The 22,915-nt window shown below is 43.3% G+C and overlaps 1 protein-coding gene across 1 annotated transcript; it reads left to right on the forward strand.

Moving 5' to 3' along the window:
* Window positions 1–532: 532 nt before the first annotated feature.
* Window positions 533–21,162, forward strand: gas7a (growth arrest-specific 7a). Its single transcript, XM_041957210.1, has 10 exons — window positions 533–833; window positions 5,851–5,940; window positions 7,421–7,536; window positions 9,187–9,261; window positions 9,407–9,485; window positions 11,948–12,079; window positions 12,770–12,893; window positions 15,991–16,070; window positions 16,558–16,656; window positions 19,239–21,162. Exons 1-10 carry the CDS (start codon window positions 705–707, stop codon window positions 19,350–19,352), a joined length of 1,038 nt encoding a protein of 345 aa, XP_041813144.1. The 5' UTR covers window positions 533–704; the 3' UTR covers window positions 19,353–21,162.
* The last annotated feature ends 1,753 nt before the right edge of the window (window positions 21,163–22,915 follow it).

The following is a 22,915-nucleotide window of genomic DNA, read 5'->3' on the forward strand; positions in this document are numbered from 1 at the left end:
TTGGCTGCCTGGTTTTCCCTCCTGCTCTCTCTCTCCTCCCCCCTCCTCCAGTTTCCCTCCCAATCGTAATTAGTCTTTTAACGATCATCATTCAGCCATTTCCATCCGACCAACCCCACCACCACTGTCCCTCCTCGCACACTATCTGGCTCCCTGGGGAGGGAGGTGTGGCAGGGATCATGTAAATAAATCCCCCTCCCCCTCCTCACCCTCTTCTTCCTCTCTTAACCCTTTCTGTCCATTTCTTTCTGCTTTTTTCTCTTCACACTCTTCCCTTTTTACGCTTCAGCATCTCCATCCCTGAGTGCTCTCTCTCTCTGTCTCTCTCTCTCTGCATGGACATCGTTGGATGAGGGGTGGAGGTGAGGTGGAGTATCGGGTAGGGGGGGATCAGACCCCCTTGAGGGCAGCATCCATCTCCTCGCAGCTTCAACCTTAAAACTCGTGTGACAGCAGCTTAACCGGAGGCTAGACTTCGTCACGCCCCCACAGCCGCCACCGACTCCCCTGCAACCCCACTCCTCCCCCTCCTCACCCCTGATGCTTTACCTCCCCACCCCCTCCCCCCGCGCTACGCGACTCCTCTCCACTCGCTCCGTAGCTTGTGAGACTGAAGGCAGCCTCGGTGCGTGGAGGGAAAGACAGAGAGAGAGAGGAGAGAGCGAGGCTTTCCCAGAATAGAGAAGCAGGAGGAGGTGAGAGGGATGATGATGGAAGCCAGCTTTGACACTGAGGAGAGTTTTGACGATCCCTCCTGTCTCGCCCCGCAGCCCCCCGGCTCGGTCTCCCCGGCCAAGAGGCAGATCAAGGAGGTCAAGGAGACCAAGATCACTGTGAGTACCCAGGAGTTCCTTATCCTCTCCTCTGCTCCTCTGCTGTCCCTCCATCTCCGTCCTCCGAGTGTGTTTGTGGCAGAAAATAAGTTCACGTCTCTTCTTTCCTGTCATCTGTTGACATCGTCTTCGAGCCCGCTGCTCGAACCATAATGCATTGTGGGTTGTGGTGGAGTAACATGGGGTTCCCTGCATATTGGAAACCACATTAGTGTGAATGAAGGAGCCGTCCAGGAGACTTGCGCTCATTTCCATCTCGCTGACTGACTGGCCTCGATCCATAATATTGATTCACTGCCTGTCAGTGATAAATTAATGCTCTCCGGGTACCAAAATGTGTTTCTTCACATTGCAGTTAGTTAGTTAATGAGTGAAAAGTCCAGCGCTGATCCCGTAGCCTGCAGACCGCGGCTGGTATTTTTAGAATCGCGCAGCCTTCAGTCTGACAGATAAAGATCTTGATCTCGGGGTGTTTTTGTCGCCGAGTTGTTGCTCAGCGTGATTTCGTATTCCCGCTTTTCTACCTCAGAGGGCTCCACATCTAATCTGCAGGGCAGTGCAGGTCACACAGCGCTGCTGGTTGTCATCCAGCAGCATTTGGACTATGAGGAACTCCCCCCTGGCTCATAGCGGCGTTTGAGCTGCGAGTCCTCTGCATCGGTCTGCGATGAGGCTCGTTGCAGAACGCAGAGGAGGAATTCAAGGTGATATATTGTGTAAAGTGTCTTTGTCTTGAGATGCCCAGACGGTAGCTGCGGTTATATAATCTCCGATGATGATGACCGTGGGAGGGGGGGCTGGCGATGAGGGTGAACGTGTGGTGTTGACGGTGAGGAGAAGACAGACAGACAGAGGTGGTTTTGTGTCTCTCGGGGGCTGATTTTGCGCTCGGTGGGCTCGCTGACCTGCTGCAGCCACGGGAGCCGTCAGTCTCCCGATTGTGAAAAACCCCACCAGACCTGCGAGAGATGCAGCAAGTCCAGTTTCCATGGTGACAAAAGCACTGATTAATGGGTGTTCAAATGGAAAACAGTGGCATAGGAGAAGGAAGCCATTCAGATATTCACTGAAGGCATACTGTGGAAAAAAAAAAGATTGTTTTGTTCCTCGTCTCTCTTTTCAGGCCTTTTCAAGACGTTTGGCTTCATGAGTGAATTCTCATGAAGAGCTGAGGCATGACAGCAGCTTTATTTGGGAGTTTCAGCACAATTTTATATCTTGATTAGTTCCCCAGAAACAGGATTAAAGAGATGAGTTACGCTGCGTGGAGAATAACGAACAAGAATAAATATGAACTACAGAAACAGACACAGGTGTACAATGAAGCTGTGGCAGCGGTGGGATGACGTCAGTCCACAAAGGTGCCTTTTTGTTCGCCGTGGTGCACCTCGCATTACACAACCCTCTACAGTTGTCATGGCGACGCACACATCCATGGCTGTTGGCGGAATGGCCGCTCGCAGGACGCCGAGGTTTTACACGTCAGATGGGAGAAGCGGCCGCACCGTAACCTTGTTCTCACCTTCAGCGAGGGCGGGCGAATCGAGCCGTTTGTTTCGGCCCCCCGTGTTTGTCGGCTTGTTGAACATTCTTTCACGTGCGGTTTGACTTGTTGTTATGCTGCGTGTGCTCAGCGGCTCGTTAAGAGTTTCATCTGGCCTCGTTGGCGGGACTCGGCTGGAGCGCTCTGATTGGCCGCCGAGGAAGAGAAGAAAGGAATGGAGGGAAGAGGAGGCAATAAATAGAGGGGGCAGAGAAGAAGTCTGAGATTGTTTTGTTGTGGGAAGGGGTGTGTGTGTGTGTGTGTGTGTGTGTGTGTGTGTGTGTGCGTGTGTGGTGGGGGGTCTTTTACAGCAAGAGTAATTTGTTGCTTAGCAACAGCAGCAGAGCATCCTACAGTCTCATTCGCTGAAATATGCTCAGTTCTGCTCAGAAATGGATGTGAGAGGGAGGAAGCGACTGTGTTTCAGCCGTTTGTTCGACTGCCAAACCGTTATTTTTACGTCTCTCGTGGGACATTTCTTCTTCCGCTGTGTCATGATATTTTTTTCCCTGTATTCAGCAAAGCAGAAATAAATAAAGAAACAAGTAAAGAAACATTAAAATGTGTAGTGAAACAACCGCTGCCTGTAGCCTGGATACACAACTCTCATGAGAGTGAACGTTTATGAATGCTGAGTGAGGACAAAATGTCCCAATCCACTCGACAAATCGCTGCTGTTGTATGTGGCTCGCAGCTTTGTTTTGTGCTGAAGTGAAACATTGAAGGAGGAAACATGGAGGCTCAGTGTGCTGCAGCACCTCCAGTCCAACAGCTGGACCTCAGACACCCTCAGAAGGATTTATTACACACTGTGTCACAAAGGTAATGTGTATTAATATTTAATTCCCCGCCCTGGAGTACCTCACTAAGCAGCCAGAGAGGAGAGTAAGTTATCCAGACAGCCGTCCTTTAGATAAATGGTCTCATTTTCTGCGGGATGTGAGAGGCAGATAAACAACAGTCATGATAGATGTGGAGCCGGTGTAATGGAAAATCTGGTGCCCATGACAATCAGTATGATCTCTGAGGCAGAAAATGAACAAAGTGAATCGCACCGCCACTCCTTTACATTAGAAAAGCGTTACTGTGAGTTAGTGTGCGTCTTGTTTATTCATTATCTCGTGTTGTGGTTGTTGTCTGTCGTATCGGTCTGCCCGTTTGGCAAGAAGCCATTTTAGTATTTCCTCTGGATTTCAGTGATTATATAAGAGAGCCGGAGTGTTGCTCATCTGTTTTTGAAGTTGTTTATTGGAGGCCGCTCGGATCAAGTGCTGCGGTGGCAGCGCGGAGAATGAGGAGGTCAGAGTGGAACGTTCACTGGAAGTTTTTCATGCTCAGTGTTTGTTTAGGAAGAGTTTTATGCAAAGCTACACACCTCCTACCATGAATCACACAGTGAGGCAGCGGCAGAGATGTTTCACATTAAAGTGGTAATTTTAAAAATAAATCAGGTGTGTGTGTGTGTGTGTGTGTGCGTGCACTGCAGCACTGCACAGTTTTTTGCCTCAGCTTTTTGTTCTCCAGATACTCACAGACTGATCGAACCACTTTCATCAATCCAAATATATCCAATAATTACACAGCTGCTCAGCTAAAAACAAAGTCTGTGAGTATTAGAAGAGAGGAAATATAAGATACTGGACTGGTCAGCAGTGTTGGAGGAATCATTCAGATCCGACGCTGTATAAATACTCCAACTACGAGTTCTGCAGTAAAAATATTACTTAAAATATGTGAGTATAATCAGGAAAATGTGCCTAAAGTATTCAAAGTAAAAGACTGTTCTGCTGCTCTATCTGATCTCATCAGATTATTGTGACTCAGTCGTTCATGTCAAAGCAGGATTTTACTGTTGGAGCTTCATTTTACACTATTTTATATCAGACTGCAACTAATGATCCTTTTCATTCTGGATCAATCTGCTGATTATTTTCTCCATTAATCATTGATTTACAACAAAACATCTCATTTTATACGATCTTTGTGTGTTTTGTGCTGTAAAATGTTCAATTTTTCTCTCTGAAATGTAGAATGCAGCATGAGATAAAAAGAAGTGTTTAAGTACAGAACCTCTTAATTAATATTCTTACATGAACAATGAAGAAAGTGAGTATATGAAAAGAGTCGCTTGTAGTGATGAAGTGAGTCTCCGCTCATTGTTGAGCTGTCCACGCCGCCGTCGCTGCTCCCATAATGCAGCAGGCAGCTGTTTCCAGAGAAACAGCCCTAAAATCCACTGTACACCAGCTGCTCAGCAGCAAACAGCATATGTGGAGACCAAAAACAGAGCAAAAAAGAGAGTTATTATTGGACTTAAATTGATCAGGTGACACAAACATGACTCCAGATGAATGAACACAGCCGCATCTGCTGTGTAAGTTAGCATTTGGTGGCTAACAAGTTCACCATAGTGACGTTACAAGAAAACAATATGTCAGTGTTTGATGTTCTGTCTTCAGATTACCTCCTGAAGAGCAGACAGTGAGAACTGTGCTCGGATTAAGAGAACTATGGTTCTACACTGGGCCTCATTCATTCCAAGCCTGGCTCATGTGCTGGACGTCCTCACATTCGACATACTGATGTGCATCCTTGTTTTGGACCATGTGGCTCAAAAACTGGAGTGTTTGCATTTCTTTCAGAACGATTATGTAAAAAATCCTCCTGGGCCAAAATGTCACATGACCTGCAATTTCGACTACACCACTCCACCGAGCCTCATGCCCCGAGCTGGTGAACATGAACGCCCCGTGTGCACTTCGCTGACATCATGCTTCACACAATTCACATGCCTCCCGTCACACTTGTACGTGAAATGTGAAGGTGAACAGAAGGAAGCAGTTGGGTCGAGCCAGCTGGTAAACACTCGGTGTTTTTCTTCAGCCTGCGTGGCAGCAGAGCAGCGCTGAGCTCATGCAGCACACACTGTGACTCACTGTGTTTTTCTATGTTTGTGGATGAAGCATCCTGTCTGGATGCCCGTGGAGTCTGCAGCAGCGGTGGACATGGCACAGAGGCTATCTCGCAGTGCCAGGAGGGAGGGCTCACAGATGGTGAACATTACATAATTGCTGCCCCAGGAGTAATTGAAGACGCTGTGGACCATGGAGTCTGTATTCAGGCTGAGTGCTGGGTGTTTTATCTGCAGCCCCACGTATTCTCAAGTGGATAAAGTTCCTTTGTTCAATTTGAGGGATACACTGAAGTGTGAGAGGTTTGTCTTTGTTTTGGAGTGGACATGGCCGTCTCTTTCTGTCTGTGTTTGTCTCTCTCTCTCCCCCCTGAAGGCCCCCGGGTCACCTTCTGGATGGTCAACATCACCACATTTGTATGTGTACTCGTGCCTGACCTTTTTCCTCTCATCTGCATGACATGAAAACCCTTCAGCACAACATTTCCACTCGCCGTCCCTGTTTTCGTGTCTCAGGCGGGTCGTCGCTTCTCATCTCTAAACGTCTTCTCTCGTTGCTTCAGATCAACTGCGTGACTTTCCCTCTGCCTGGAGAAGGTCCGGAGCAGCAGCTCCTGAAGCCCAACGAATGGAGCTACTGCGATTACTTCTGGGTGAGTTCTGCTCAAACACAGGATCCACAGTATGAACGCCTGACAGACAGCAGCAGTATACTCTATATCGTCCTCTGAAAACCATGTAGCTCCATGTTGTTATCTGCTAATGAAAGAACAGCTTTGTCGTACACTTTTATTTTGTAGCCATGCTATGCTAGCAGCATGTCGGTCAGTCCACTTTTCTGTGCCGATGTGTCCCCCTCAGGCTGAATTATAATAACTTGATTGATTGCTTAGATTGATTGCACCACCTGCTCAAAAGTTCAATTTGTTTAAGGATAAACATGCAGAACTGATGACATTGCTAATTAGCAAAAGTTAGCATGTTGGCATGCTAACATGCTAAACTAAGATAATGAACATGGTTAACATTATACCAGCTTATAACATGCAGATATTAGCATTTAGCTCAGTGCATCTTTGTACCTAATGACAGGATTGTTAGCTGGAAACACTTTGTTTTATTCAAACCATAAAGAATCATTTAATTCTTTAACTTATCTGAATACCTTAAAATAAATCACTAAACATTTATTCTTACAATATTTTTAACCATGTGGTATCATTCTTGATGCTGCTGTCACAGAGACAACTGATTCGCTTTTGTTCTCCTCAGAGTTTAACTCCCAAAAACACAAGATAGACTGCATTCATTTCCATTACTGTTGCTTTGTGCTAACTAGTAACTACAGCAGAGGTTGGTGTTGGGGTGGAGGGAGGAGTAGAAGGAAACTAGGATGAGTTTATTCTTTTTATTTAGTCTATCATGAATTCATGAAAGCAGATAAAACCCAACAAAGTTGTGAAGCTGTGAAGTGCAGTTAAAAGCTAAAGCTCACATTAAACTCGGCTGTGCACTGACACACAGTCAGTGTGCTCTTTGCTGTTTGCAAATGGATCCGCTCTCCTTCTCGTTTAGCAAAAGATCCGCTCGTCTTTCGTGCTGGAGTAGGTGGATCACAGGTGGACTGCCGATCAACCGGTGCTCATCCTGCTTCAAATGTCTCCCCAGTGGCTCCTGTAATTTTCAGTTTCCGTGCATTTCTAAATTAGATTCTTATCGAAAAACCCTTCAGCCTGCGTAAGTGACTGCCATCCGATGCCTGCCTCCTCCCCCTTTGTGGCTGTTTGGCTCCTTGTTTGCAGCCTGTCGTGTCCTGCTTGTGATGTTTTGTCCGTCCACTGACCTGCTGCTCAGACCTGCTGTGTGAAATAAGTCTGGCATGTCTGGAGACGCTCATCGGTCCCGTCACAAGCAAGACGAAGTGCTGCACGTCCCCGGATCCTGCTCACCCACACACACACATACATAACACACATCCACCCAGCCGGTGATTGACGCACACACACCGACGCATGTCCTGCCTGACATGCGAGCGTGAGTCACGCATCCAGAGCTCGTTCACACGAACCCCCACACGCTCAAGAGCCGAAACGACACAGAGGTGTTTCTGAATGATGCTCTCCTCCTCCGCAGACCGACAAGAAAGACCCCCAGGGGACCACGTCGGTGGCGGGCTTCGAGGTTCTTCTGCAGAAGCAGCTGAAGGGCAAACAGATGCAGAAAGAGATGGCCGAGTTTATCCACGAGAGGTAACCGTTTTGTTTCCGCTACAACAACAAGAGGCGGCAGTTTGCTGACACCAGTTTTAATGAATGAATGAACAGGAGTGGCTGGCACAGAGTTGATCTGCAGGCAGAAATATTCCCGTTGGAGGAGCCACAGAAGCTCCAGTGAAATAAAAATGTTTGATCCTGGACAGTCAGCATGCTAATGATGGTGTCTGTGACCCCCTCTCTTACAGGAAGCTGGTGATATCCTACATTTCTCTTATTGTCACCACATCCCATAAAGACCAAACAAACAGTGACTTCATCCCACACACAGTACTGTGTCTGTGCACTGAGCTCCACAGCCTGATCTGTTCTCTTCCTCTGTGTCATAGAGCTCCATTAAAACACATCCCCGAGCCTTCATCACCACGAACACATGCCGTCCTGCTGCCACAAACACTCACTACGGCACCAAATATTGATCAATCCGCCGCGGAAAATAGTCCCCAACAGATGCACTTTCCTCCTGTTGCAGTAACGATTGTTAAAAACTTCAGCGCCCAGCTGTTTGTGGCCTTTTTTGAAATGAATGTAGATTTATTTTTAGTCGTTTTTAGAGATTTATGTACTTGAAATGAGTTCTTCTGTGGGGGTTCGCCCTAATATTCAGTTTACTGTCACTGTTTGGGATTAAGGACTATGACGGACGAAGCTTAAACCAGTTTTGAAGAACCATAAAATCCAGACTCAGGCCAAACACCAACATTATAATCAGTTATCCATGGATGAAGAACAGGGCTCATTGAGTATCTGGTGTGATTCTGGAAAAGGTTTTTATTGCTTTACAAACATGAAATGATTGTGAACAGAGCAGGCAGGTCCAACACAAGGTCTCTCCAGAGACAGCTCAGTCTAAAGAGGGACCTGTAGGGTGAAGGGCTTTGTCTTCAGCATCCGGTAATTAAAGCTCCTTTAGATCTCAGCGAAGCTACTGAGGATACAGGAAATGCACCGATCACTGAGCTCCTGCCGACTCACAGCATGTAAAATAACAATGTGAGTAACGAGGAGCTCAGCTCAACTTTTACATCCGATCTCACGCCTCTCTATAGAATTAGCTTCCCTTAATTCTACAAAAGCTCTGTTCACGTCCTGGTCCGAGTCGTGGGAAGTTAATGAGGATCCCTCTCTGAGTATACTCGCCGTCCTTCGAGCACATTTCTATTCACTGCTGACCTTTCAGCGTTGTTTCGCCGGGTTGCTCGGCGCCGAACATTTATCTCAACATTAAGTCAAAGAATGGGTCTCGTGACCTTCTTCAGGTGGCAGATTTACTCAGGTGTGGATGGTGAATGTGAGGCCGGTGAAGGAAGTGAATGTCACAAAGGACACAAACATGGCTACCCTGGTTGAATGGCCCTCGGGGCAAATATGAGCACATCTCATTTCCATCTCTCAAACAGAGATGGAAATGAGCGCAGCGGCTGTGAGAACGTGCTGCTGTTGCTGGAGAACCTTTCAGTACAATGGGATCATTGATGTACGGGGGCCATTTTCAGCCTTGGCAGCACATTGTGGTTCTGACGCAGCTCTCGCCTGAAATGATCTGCGTTAAAGCACTTTCTCGGTTTCTGTCCTCCCTTGAGCCGGGCAGCTCAGGGTTTCACATCTCACCTCTTTGTGTTTCAGGATAAAGATTGAAGAAGAATATGCCAAGAACCTCTCCAAGCTGTCTCTGAGCCCCCTGGCGTTACAGGAGGAAGGGTGAGTGCAAAGAGAAACTCTAACTAAATGAGCAAACAGCAGAGATGAGGCTTGTCTTGGTCGAGGTTTGTCACAGTCCGGTGTATGAGTGATGATAATAAAGCTGGTCTACGCTTCAGGTTATCTAACTTCAGTCTTTTCTCAGGACTCTCGGGGAATCCTGGACTCAGCTGAAGAAGAGTCTTCATGATGAGGCTGAAGTTCACCTGAAGTTCTCCAACAAGGTAACGTCCGCTGAGGGCTGAACGCAGCTGTCGCAGCATCTCACAGAGCTGAACATCAGTCCTTAATGCAGGGGTCACCAACCTTTTTGAAACTAAGAGCTACTTCCAGGGCACTGAGTAATGCAAAGGGCTACCACTTTGACGATACACTTCTGAAATAACAAAGTTGCACAGTGTACCTTTAATTTTATATTATTATTAATGACATTCTATGGGAAGACACTGATCGCATATTATCCATCACAATAGTTATTCAGAATGATTAACCCTTAGATGACCCTTAAAAATCCATCCTGATTTGTCCCTCGAGGCAAAAAATGTCCCTTTCACGAAAACTGCTATAAAAATATCATACATTAATATTTGTTTCCACTTTAAATGATTGAATCTTTTAAAACTACTTCTGCCTGATACATACATATCAAATGTTAAGCAATCTTTGTTTTTTTTGAACCCTTTAAATGCCAGTAAGTTTACATTAACCTGCTGTTTTTCAGTGTAAAAAATCAAAAAACATGAATAATTTCAATAATATACATTTCAATGAGTATTTGATCATTGTTATTATTAGGCCCTGGGATGGGTCAATGTTTGGCAGCAACATTGAATTTGATGCATAATTAATTTTTTTGGAGTGTCAGATTTAACAAAAAACTCCCTTATTTGTCCCTCGAGGCCAAAAATGTCCCTTTCACGAAAACTGCTATAAAAATATCATACATTAAACAAGGTAGGAAACAGATACATTTCAATATGCAATATCCAATTGTTTCATTTTCAAATGATCACTTCATGTGACATGTACTGAAGTGTCTCTCCACGTTCTGCCGCTCAGCCGTCGCCACAGTCGCACCGCAAATGAGACACACACGGTTTTCTTTCACGTTAGTAAAAAAGAACTCTTCCTCCCATTCACTGTTTTTTTTCTGCTGTTTTTGTGGGTAGAAAACGCGTTCGTCTCCTCGTCTTTGCAGCGCTCACGAGCTCATCTCAGCAAAGCCGGTTTGTCATGCGCACTAGACCGACCTCCGACCCAGACTACGTCCCATTTACATCACTGTAAATGTAATTCAAAAAAGAATAGCAACACAATTAAAATAAAAAATAAATAAATAAAATTTTGGACAGAGCTAATTCGTGATTAGTGCTATTTTTAGAACTGGCTTACGGGCGACTGATGTGGATGCTGCGGGCGACCTGGTGCCTGACGGAGATATCAACCTTTGTGTATGTTTGTGTGAAGAATCCACCTTTGGCTGTGGCTCTTTTTCACTATTTTTAAAAATCTCCAAATAAAACAATCAATTGATTTATAGATTTTAGATGTAAAAAGTCGCTAATGGCTGAAGCTGTCTCTGAATCGACCTTTCATCCCTGTGTGGATGCCTTTGGTTTGTACCTCCTGCACCTTCCGGTCAACTGTTTTATGTCTTCAATCAACGGAAGTAATGGACACTTGATCTGAGCACATCCTGAGTTGACCGGGCTCGTTTACCTCGACCATGTGAGCGTCGACCGGAGAGAGTGACCCGTCCGCGATCCGATTACCGGCGATGCAGAAAGCGCACACGGGCCCCAGATGCAGCCTTAAATAACGCAGAAGCTGCCTTGGAGCTTTTCATAGCCCTGCGTTGTCTAATTAATCAGCCACGCGTTCTGACGAGCCCCCGCCCAGGGCCGTGCGGGCTCCCCCCTGGTCCACCAGCGCTCTGACACCCCCGTGCTTCATTATGAGATGGGCGAGGGCAGGGTGGACGCGTGGACAGGCGGGGAGTGAGACGTCTTATCGCGGCTGCAGGAGCTCATTTCTTCTCTCTGAGTTTCTAATAAGCTACATTTCATTTATATCTTCCAGCGCTGACATTTGCACCAGATTAACTTTCTGTATGCAGAGTCAGCATTTCTGACAAGAACTTTATAGTTTATTAAAGCGTCATAAAAACACAATCTTTGTCTTATCATTGGACGAGACGAAACAGAGACTAAAAGTGTTATTGTCTCCCTTTATGGTGATGGATGTGAGTCTGTAGGACAGGAAATGGGCTTTATTAAGCAACGTATTGATTTCAGAGAAAGGCTTGAGCACACATGTGACAAAAAATGTTCAATAAATCTCTGTTATGTAATAACTAAACAACCAGCTTTAGCTCTAAGTGAATGTACAGTCGTAGCAGGAGCTTCAGGAGGGATTTTATGTTAACGAGTTGATGAAAAATGAATATTAAGATGACGTTCTGGAGTCGCTCAGTGTTTCACCTGAGCTGAACTACCCTCATATACTCGACTGTAGTCATCATCATTTATATTCATGACACAAGAGAAACACTACAAAACAATGCATGCAGTAGAAAGAACAGTGATGGAGTTTATATTTATCATCACTGAGGTATTTTGTTGTGCTTATTTGGCTTCTCACGTGACAGTAATCAGATCACCAACAGCCGAGCGACTTGTTTCCACAGCTCCACACTGAGGTAGAAAAACCCTTGCTGACGTTCAGGGGCGACAACTTCAAGAAGGACCTGAAAAAGTACGACCATCACATCGCCGATCTCAGGAAGCAGCTGGCGAGTCGCTACGCAGGTGTGGAGAAGGTACTGAGTCTGACGTGCCAGTAGATCATCAGACAAGTGCTAGCTTGGTTAGCTATTGCTGGTGTGTGTGATTGAGAGCTTGTTGCCCGTCCTGTCGTCCCTTTGCTGGTACTTTTCTTAAAATCTCAGTGTGGTTTCATTTCAGACCTCCTTAAATTGTCTGATATGTTGAATGGGGTTTGGCATGTTCTTCAGTCCAGCTGCAACCAGCAGCAGCTTCAAATGCAAAGACATTTTTCATTCACTGTTTTCTGTCTATCGCTGAAGTTTTCCCAGTTATGAAAAGCATTTCCAGCCAAAAACAAACTTTTTGGCTGCACTGTTGCTCCGGTGACCCGATCAGTGGGTTGAGGACGACTCCAGCCCACGTTTGCCTTTTGTTGGTGTCTCTTAAAAAAGATTTTCTTGGCTTATGCATCACTTTTACTGTGTTTACCTTTTTAAACACTATTACACCATGACCTTGGAAAGGTGCCTCGTAAGAATAAGTGGAAAGACTCAGTATGGATTAAGCAAAGATTAAAGGATGAGACCAGGATCAGGGCGCAGATGTCAGAAGCCGACATGAAAAGGCTGTAATGACTCCTGTAGTAGATGTAGGTACAGTAAATCTGAGGATTATGCTGAGTGACTCATTGTTTCTACGTTCACACATCCTGCTCGATGTGTGTGTGTGTGTTTGCAACGCAGGCCCGTAAAGCCCTGGCGGACCGACAGAAGGATCTGGAGGTGAAGACCCAGCAGCTGGAGATCAAACTCAGCAACAAGACAGAGGAGGACATAAAGAAGGCCCGGCGGAAATCCACACAAGCAGGTCAGAGGTCCGAGCGCCTCAGAGCTCAGTGAAGCCAGGCCCAGCTCGGGTTTGGGCCGCTTCCTTTAAACTCTCTGCAGCATTTACTTCGCAGAGAGTGTCATTGTTAGGATGGATAGGACTATAAAGTAAAACTGTGAGGTTTATTAGGAGAGAGAGCAGTTACAATCAAAATTGTAAAATACTTTTATCATAATTTTGTCAGAAACAGTTTAACTTTTGGGGAAAAACTCTTCTTGCTTTCTTGCCAAAGGTTAGATTCGATAGAAACTGAGCAGCTGGCGGCCATAAAGAGCATGTTTCTACATGTTTTTAGCCGTGCTGGTGCTGTGCGTCTCTGTGCAGATGTGTCGGCCAGTCGCTCACTTTGGCCCAGACTGAAATAAATCCTCCCGTAGTGAAATGTCTTGACAGCTCTTGGAAGGATTGCCACGACGTTTGGTGCAGACATTCGTGTTCCCCTCAGGATGAATTACAATGCCTTTGGTCATCTTTTAACTTTTCATGTGGCACCACCAACAGAGCAAAATTTTAATTTGTCTAATTCTTTGGTTTATGGCCAAATTCCTGCAAAGCTAATGATAATCCCACCAGCCTCAGCTGTGCTTTGTGTCCAGTGCTAATAACCAAATGTTAGCACACTAGCAATCAAAGACAGTGAAAAAGGGGGACATTACCCCTGCTTGCAGTTAGAGCTGTTAGCTATTGAATCTTTCTCTAGTTAATGTTGGATTAGATTGCTTCTATACCGAGGTCAAGATTTGTATTTGCACCGTGATTCCTTCTGTTAGTCAAGCGGATCCTTTGTTTGAACTGTAAATTAATTTATGTTGCTGGCTGTTCACAGACTAGAAGTCACATTTTACTGCTCCTTTCATGCATATGGTGTAAAATGTCAATTCTTAATTAAGTATCCTGCACACTTTGTTGATTGGTGCTCATCAAAACGTGATGTTAATGTGGATTTGAATTGTTTAATTAGTGTAAATAGCAGAAGTAGAAGCACAGCAGATGACAGGAATCCTGCCTGAGATACTCTGCGTTTCTGCAGGAACGTATCTCGTTCTGTCTCTCTTCCACTCGGTAGGTTAGTCACAGTCCGCAGCACTAATCAATAGCGCTCATAAGGCACATTTAAACGATGTTGGCCTTGTGTCTGTGATCAGCTCCACCTACGCTACCTCGAGGTTGGGCCAAACGTCGTTCCGGCTCGCTGCTCTCGCTGCCAAAGACGAGGATGTTTCTACCTTCACTGAATGAATTCCAATGAGCTCCAGGGATGATTCGGTTTTACTGTCTGACACTTATTCATGTTTTAGCTTCAGGAGAAGCTGAAATATTCTGCAGTGTTGGACCAGTAGTGAAAAACAGTTTTAGAAGAAGTGTTCAGATCTTTTCCTGAAAAATGTCCCTGTGTGACTGATTTATTATCATATATGATATGATTAGATATTTTAAGCCGATGCATCAATATTATAGCAGCATTTCACTGTTGTAGCTGCTTGTTAGCAGTTAGCTTGGGAGCCCCTGCTTTTTGTGGGTATTAAACAGTTTTTTAAATGACACCATGTGTAATGTTCAGGAGATGTCAGTAGGAGTATAAAGAAGCATTACAGAAACTGGAAATACTTAAGTACAAGTACCTCAAATTTGTATTCAAGTCCAGTACTTGAGTTAATATACATAGTTACTCTCCACCACTGTTCACTGTGATGTCTTCCTGGAATAAACAATGAGAGTATCGTTATCTCATCTTCCTCATTTAAATTTCTTTTAAAGTCTTACTCGACATGTGGAGGCAGAGTTTGGGATCACTGACGCTGGCAGCCAATCAGGGTGGTGGATCATGATTAATGTTTTGTTAATAAAGATTGTGTGGAGCTCTGGAACCTAATTAACTTTGAATAAAACTGAAAAGCCTTTGATGGGAATAAATGTCACCAGCGTGCTTGTAGACGTTCAGTCAAAGCGATTAGAGTGCGAAAAGTAGCCTGCAATACAAACCACGATGACACCACAATAATCTGTAAACAACACAAACTCAATGTGAAATTACTTTTATTTCAATTATAAAGAGAAGACAACAGGCACAAACGTTCACATCAAACCAGGATTCAAGTTTTAAGTCAAAGCAAAGAGAGCAGCTCAGGTTTTTAGCCTTGATTTAAAAATAGTAGTTGTCAAAACAAATCCGAGATCATGTTTGTCCGAGAAATGTGCAGCAGCGAATAAAAGGCAGCTTCAGCTTTCAGAGGTAGAACGTTTGATTTGTTTGTGTTTAATTTAAGAAGCTGTTTGGCACATTTTTTATAAAACAATTCAAAGATATGAGAGCAGAGCAGCGGTGGAAGCATTCAAATCCTTCACGGAAGTGAAAGAACTAAAATCACACTGTAAAGATAATGAGTAAAAGTCCTAAATTCAAAACCTTACTGAAGTAATAGTATGTAAGTACGATCAGGAAAATGTATTTCAAGTATCATGAAGTACTCATTGTGCAGAACAATAGTCAGTGGCAGTTAATTTTACAGCTTCGCGTGGTTTTAGTTTATTTAGTTCAGCAGGAGAATTCTCTGAAAACTTAAAGAAAAACTTTATCCCTCAGTTTTATCAGAGGTATTCAAAATCACCACATGTGGAGATACGTGGTTTTCATTGGACAGAAAGGGTAGGAAAAATTGTAACCTGAAAAGTATCTACTAAGTAAAGATGTAATGGAGTAAAAAGTACAATATTGTACCCTGAGATGTATGAGAAGTACTCAGTTGAATAGATTGAAATACTCAAGTGTAGTACAAGTACCTCAACCTTGTGCTTACTTACATTCCATCACTGGAATATAATCCAACAATCCTCACAAAAACATTTTAAATAACACCTTCGATCTGCTGATTTTCTGACTTGTTCACATTAAAGTGATTCGTCAGTATGAGTGAGGGATGATGTCTGAGCGCCCTCTGCTGGCCCTCAGGGGTTCTGCTCCATGTGCACTGCATTGGTACAGCTACTAACAGACATGCAGAGCTGAAGAGGTAGATTAGAATAGTCTGTAAATGCCTCCCTGTGGACTGACCTCTGACCTCTCCGTCATGTTCAGGAGACGACCTGATGCGCTGCGTGGATCTGTACAACCAGACTCAGTCCAAGTGGTTTGAAGAAATGGTCACCACCAGCATGGTAAAACCTCTTAAGAGCAAGTTGATTCTGATGTTCTGCACAGCGTCCTATTTAACAGCTCAAAAAATACATTTCACACTGAATTTCCAGCATTTCGCTGAACGAATTGTCCTAATCTTATGAGAATTGCTTATAAAAATAATCCCGGAATGATGGCGTGTTTCGGAGATCTGCTACAAAAAGACTTCAGCTGTAAAACCTGGTGAAATGCAGTGGACTTTCATCTGATCTGTATCTGTGATGATGTTAGCAGAACTGTTTAAGTAGTTCTACCCTCCCAAATCCCAAATAAATGTAGTTATGTTTCTGCTATTGTAACAGTTTGTCTGTGAGAGATCTGACCCCAAAAATAATCGACATTACATACAAGAATCACACACTGTTCATTTGTTGTAGTACACATACATCAGGATTTAAAGCCAATGTCACTAAAACAGCAGGGTTTAGTCTTTCTGTGATGCAAACTTTAGTCTTCCTCTCACTTCAGGAGCTGGAGAAACTGGAGGTTGAACGGATCGAGTGGATTCAGCAGCATTTACGTCAGTACACGACTCTGCGGCACGAGACAGACATGTTCAACCAGAGTGTGAGTCCAATATATATCAATTTATGTGCTTTCCTTTTCAGGCTGACAGAAATACAGTATACATAAACTGAATTCATAGCCTTCTCATCCCACAAAGTAGTAAAACTGATGAAGGTTATATGAGATTATAGTTTGATGTATAGCATGGCACAGTTTGATGTCTATTAAATTCATATGGAGCCATTTAAAGTGCTATTATGGAAGACATGAGAGTTAAAAAGAAAAATGTTTAGTTCAAAGCAAATGCGAGCAGTCAGGGTTTGAGCCTTGATTAAAAAATAGTAAATGTCTTTATTTAATAAAAGGAGTATTTGGCACATTTGATATAAAACTAGCCTGAGATGTTGGAATAGAACTAAAAATATTAGATATCTTTAAATCTAAATCCAGAGGTTTTCGGGGGGGCAGGAGGGTGAAGGTGAAATTGGATTGGATTGGACCAGGAGGAAACGGATAAACGTGAAATTAATAAACTGGACTTAAACCACATTCTTTGGAAATGTGAAGTTGTCGCCAGCAGAAACACATTGAATACTCAAAACTGATTTTTTTTAAAAAATAAAGCATTAAACTATTCTTCATTTCACTGTCTTAAAAACCCTTATTTGCATCAGACATTGGTTTTCTTTAACATAAATCATCTTAAAAATAATAGAAAAGAGACGGTTGTCTGTACATCCATGAATACACTGCAAACAGGAACTGCTAATTGCTGATTCAGCATACTTTTAATGGTGCCAAAACATAAATATATGCTAACAATTTTAGCACACAGATAATCACCGACTCTGTGGCAACATTATACTTCCTGTCTACATTCTCCAGCAGGGGTCATTATGGGGTTAAACAGACTGGAACCCTGCTAATTCACACTGTGTGTAAATTATTAGCACATGTTCCCACTTGGACATCATGGTTTAGCCCATTTTTTTTTAGAACTAATCAGTAAATCAGGAAGCAATTGATCGGATCATGATTAGATGTACCAGTGATGGCGGCTGGCGTCGACATGATTTGCACGCCGCCCGTCGGTGAGTGTAGATGTTGTGACAGAAGGAGCCCTCGGTGTTCCTCTGTCAGAGACCCCCGCCCACACTCTGCTGATTGAAGAGGTGAAGCCTGGAAATCTAACGAGACGCATCCTGTCAGCTCGGTGGGAATCGTCCACAACGACGGCGCTTCACCGTGTGCCGGCTGACAAGAGAAATCCTCAGAAATACGCACACGACATACCAACCCAATACGATGAACTGTAGGCAGAATGTACAATTTAAATTACTGTATTATGTCTCTTTTGATTGTAAAAAAAATATATAAAGAGCCCCTGATGGCTATCTTCATAGGCATCTTAAACCTGACATGAAGGGCAGGTGCCAGTCTAAAGGTATGCGAATGGACAACGGCTACCTGTATTTAATCTTGATAGTTTATGTGAAAAACCTTTAAATAGTAACAGTGATTTAATCATCGTAGAGCATCAAATCATCCAACAAGCACTGAATTCTTAGATTTCTTCGTTCTTTTTGAAGCAATATCCATAAACGGTCGATTGTGCCAGCTATTACTACCATATTTTATTGAAGCTAGCTAGCAGGCTTAGCAAGCTAGCTAGGCTATCTTAGTGCAAATATTGGAAAGTAGAGAGACGCGGCTAGCCTGGCTCAAAGGTAACAAAATGCGCAGTCCAGCACCTCAAAAGCTCATTAATTAGCATGTTATCATCACGTTTGTTTTATTCAAGTTTAAAAACATTAATTCAGTGTTTTATGGGGTGTCACGCACCATGCTAGCTGTTTCCTCGTTTCCAACCTTTGCACTAAGCTAAGCTAACTGACCCCCACCTGTAGCCTTATATTTAATGAACAGCATAAGCATCCTTTATTGTAGCTAGCCAGCTAGTTTAGCACCCTAGCTATCTTTGCCTAGAGCAAACACTGAAGGCAGAGGAAACAGCTAGCCTGGCTTAAAAGCATCAAAATGTGCCCTCCAGCTCGTCTAACACTCACTGATTAACATGTTATCATCTTGTTTGTTTGAGTTGAGTTGAAAAACAATAATTAAAGGTTTTCTGTGTGCCAAGCTAACTGTTTCACCTGTTTCCAGTCTTTGCACTAAGCTAAGCTAACTGGTCCCTGGCCTGGTCCCTAGCCAGCTAGCACCCTAGCTAAGATTAGCTTAAGCAAACAGACAGGAGGAAACAGCTAGCCTGGCTCTGTCCAAAGGTAAGAAAATCGATCCACCAGCACCCCTTACATCACTCAATAACATTTAATTCATCGCTTATAATAACTCTCACGTAATTCCCAGTAATGATAATTCAGTGTTGTACCATGTGCCAGGCTAGCTGTTTCCAGACTTAGCACCAAGTTATCCCCTGACTGTAGCCTTACATTTAATGAGCAGATATGAGAGTGGTATTGATCTTCTCATCTAAGTCACTGCCAGACAGTGAATCAGTGTTTTTCTCAAAATGTCAGACTATTCCTTTGAACCCATGAATGCACTGACCTGCTGAGGTAATAACAATAAATGAAGAAATGCTGATGTCTTATGGGATCATGTTGCTGTTTTTGTGTGTGTAGATGGTGGAACCAGTCGACCAGCTGCTGCAGAACGTGGATCCGGCCAAAGACAGAGAGCTGTGGGTGAAGGAGAACAAAACCGGCGAGGTTCGACCTGTGGACATGGACATATAGCCCGTCCTGACCTGGGATGAGCCGTTCTGTCTTCAGTATTATAACAAATCCACAGAGTCCCAGAACACTTGTAATAACACTGATCCAGGGACAGTGCATGTTCAGACGACTGAGGTCTGCTCATCCTCTCTCTGACTGGAATATCCGAGGAAAGGTTCATACTTACCGCAGTCTCAGTGCAAGAAACAGTAATGGATCAAAGTACCAGCATGTTCCTTCTAAATTTTAACCCCATCATAATCAACATTAGCTTATTGAATGCCATTTAACATATTCTGCTGTTTACCTGTTGTAAAGTTGACACTATTAGAAAAATTACATGTATTTTGATGCGTTTAGTTGGATCACTTTTCCAGTTTGAGTGAATCAAACAAAAAAAAAAAGTCTGATTATTGATATTACCTTTATTTTAGATACGGATATTGAAGCATATTGAGATCTTAGAATGAATATGATATATTTTCATATTTTGCTGGTTCATTTTGGTGGAAATGCATGTTTTGAATATCTTGCTTTTACTGTATATGGAGAGCTGCACAGTTTGTGGAACCATGGCGGTTGTTTTTGGTGTAGTTCACTGAAATTACACAAAGTATTTGGCATCTTGTAAGTGACAGAATCAATTGAGGAGCTTTCTCACCAAAACACTGAGAATTTACATGTACAGCGTTAATATCTAGTAACCTCAATTGTTTAAAAGAAAACACACACACACACGCAGTGCTTTGGAATGTGAATTCATTATGCTCGCCACAAGTCCCAACACGTGGTCGATCGGATTTAGGCCAGGGTCTATTTTGGATCAGTCCGGAGGAAAAAGGTGGTCCAAGTTACACTGAAACACCCTTTAGTGCCTAACGGTTATATACCTGGAATGTCCTTGACATATTCTACTCTGCAGAAGTGTACATTTGTACATACAGGCTAGATGTATTTTGCTGTCAAATGTTTAACAGGTCCCAGATCTTTGGGCCGATGAGGTGTTTGTACTGTACAATGTTGTTTGTTTTATTTTTGGTAAATGTACAGAGAGTATCTTCACGTTGGTGTTTGGTAAAAGAGGGTAACATGCAGCAGATTACATATTCCAGAAGAGAAGATGAGGTGTGTGGTACGGATTGATCTGGCCTGGATGTTATTGATCGGTCCGGTGGAGCTAAAGCCAGTAGACTCGTCCCGGTTGCACAAAAACAAATGAAACGCGTGTTATCAGAGACTGCATGTACGGTATGTGTCTGTGTTTACATGTATGTGTCTGTCTTTGTCTTTACATTTGGTTGTGGTCTATCTGTTCTGGATTTGTTTGGGTTATTATGTTCATGTGGCCGTTCTTGTTTTCAATTTCTCAAAAGCACGAAGCCGATCACATAACAAAGATCCCAGATGTAATCCTAATCCGGCTGCCAAGCACAAGAAAAGAACTGCTCTAAAAAACATTCACGCTTTCCTGCTTTATCACCAAAAGTGATAATGTGTAAAGTGCATTCCATTTTTTTTCAATTGTGAATGGATTCAGCACATTCAGACTTTGCTTTAAACCCAAAAGGCGTCACCGCAGGTTTAAATAGCATATCTGTTGTAGAGGTTTTATCAGTGTGTGTCAATGTTGTGCACTAAATGTAACGAGTTATTATGTTCCAACTAAATGTTCTTGACGAGAATCGACGGTTTCATGACGTAACAGTTGAGTTTACTGTCCTTCTGTGATTAACATTTCATAACGTGCATTCAATCCGATGTTCCCGATGTTTTGAGAATGTTTGATCATAGGTGACCTCTGTCCAGACGGTGTACTGTGGAATGCAGTGTCCAAAATAAATCTCCTCTTTCAAAATTACATAGCACGGTCTCTTATTATGTAACTGCACTGGGAGGTTCAAACAGCTGCAACATTTGACCTTCAGGTCAGTTTACAAGCTCATCAAACTCTGCTGGATCCAGTCCTGCTCTGATCAGAAGGGAAGGCGAGGCAGGTGTTCTGGTCAGGTATTAAATCAAAACAGGCTTTAGGACAAGATGATAAAAAGCCAAACTCCTGTTCAGCAAAGCAGTGCTTTCCCGATGAAGAAGCCTAACTACATGGACACGAATTCTGTACAAGAGTCTTTTATGTGTTGCATAACTTCATATCAAAAACAAAAAAGATCAGTAATCAGCAGCAACTAATTTGATGTACAAATGTTCAAGTAAAAGTTCAGAAAACACTTATTTGTTTTCTGTCTTAGAAGAGAAGATTGATATTGTTATGGAGCTATAGCCAGCAGCTGGTTAGCTTAGCTTAGCTTAGCACAAAGTCTGGGAACAGGGGGAAACAGCTAGCTGAGCTCTGTCCAGTAGCAACAAAATCAGGTTACCAGAAAGTCTGAAGATCACTAATTAACATCTCGTTTGTTTGATCGGTACTGAAACAAAAGTGCATAAAAGGACATTTCACTGTTTTATGTTATGTGTTGGACTGTTTCTTAGCAACCAGCAGAGACTTATCATGACTAAGACATGGCCCAACAGAAAACAATTCACTGTTTTTAAACCATAAATATATAATGTGGTAACCACTCAGCTTTAGAAGCGCTGGCCTTCTTCGTTTTTTATGCTAACCTTAAAAAATCTCAATAAATGTCCAACATGCAAGAGCCGTGTTCATGAATCTCCTTTTCTACAATAGATTCTGCAGTGCTGTAAAGGATAGGACCTAAAAATCAATTGAAGTCCTACAGTTAAAGTAAAAATGGCCTCTCATATATATGTATATGTACTGCATATATACAAAAGGTATACACGCATCGATGCAGTACAGTTTCTTGCCACCATTTTCAGGCTATTCCACTGGCTGCCAGTTGGTGGCAGTAATGCACCATGTAATGTGGTACAATGTGCCAACAAACGGCAGAGAAGAAAAAGAGCATTAGTTAGTGAAATATAAACAACACAGGTCTCAGAATTGTTTAGGGACTGTATAATATGGGGGTGGTGAAGGAGGCCGAACTTTATGTTTTATTCACTTTCTGTGAAAAAGCACTTTGTACGCCGTTTTTCTGTTTTAATAACTGTTGATTATGTTTCAGAGGTTGATCTAAAAAAAAAAAACTCCACAAGGCCTTTAAGTTGTGATAATGATTTCAATAACTTGAGGAAAGTGTAGAAGCTGATACGAGCAGTGTATTCTCCATTGTGGCGAGCTCATGTTATCCTAACCAGACACTTGAGTAACGAGGTTGTTTATCTCAACTGACCTTCAGCTCATAATAGGATCGGCTGATACAGACGGCTTGTTAACCTGAGCCTAATTCCTTACATAAGGAGCTCCCGTCCTGACTTTTCTGCTATCAAACTAATGAATGAATCCAAGTGTGACCAAACATGCTGGTAGGCCTGCAGACAAGAGAGAGTAAACTGGCTGTCTGGAAGGAAGGAGGGGTCACGATTAAGTAATGTGGATCTGTAGATGGACGCGAAGTCGGGATACAGTGACCCATACTGACGGCCAGACTGCAGGAAATACTGAAGCAGTAAATGTGTTTCCATTCATCTGTTTTCATGCATATTTTCAGTTTGTGCATTAA

The sequence above is a fragment of the Chelmon rostratus genome, chromosome 17, assembly GCF_017976325.1.
Source record: "Chelmon rostratus isolate fCheRos1 chromosome 17, fCheRos1.pri, whole genome shotgun sequence".
NCBI classification, from domain to species: domain Eukaryota; kingdom Metazoa; phylum Chordata; class Actinopteri; order Chaetodontiformes; family Chaetodontidae; genus Chelmon; species Chelmon rostratus.

What these genes read in the sequence shown, in the direction of transcription:
- gas7a (XM_041957210.1), top strand. Translation starts at nt 705, where the DNA reads ATGATGATGGAAGCCAGCTTTGACACTGAGGAGAGTTTTGACGATCCC. An exon ending in TCAAGGAGACCAAGATCACT is followed by an intron (nt 834 to 5,850) that starts GTGAGTACCCAG and finishes TCGTTGCTTCAG; the next exon opens with ATCAACTGCGTGACTTTCCC. An exon ending in GCTACTGCGATTACTTCTGG is followed by an intron (nt 5,941 to 7,420) that starts GTGAGTTCTGCT and finishes CCTCCTCCGCAG; the next exon opens with ACCGACAAGAAAGACCCCCA.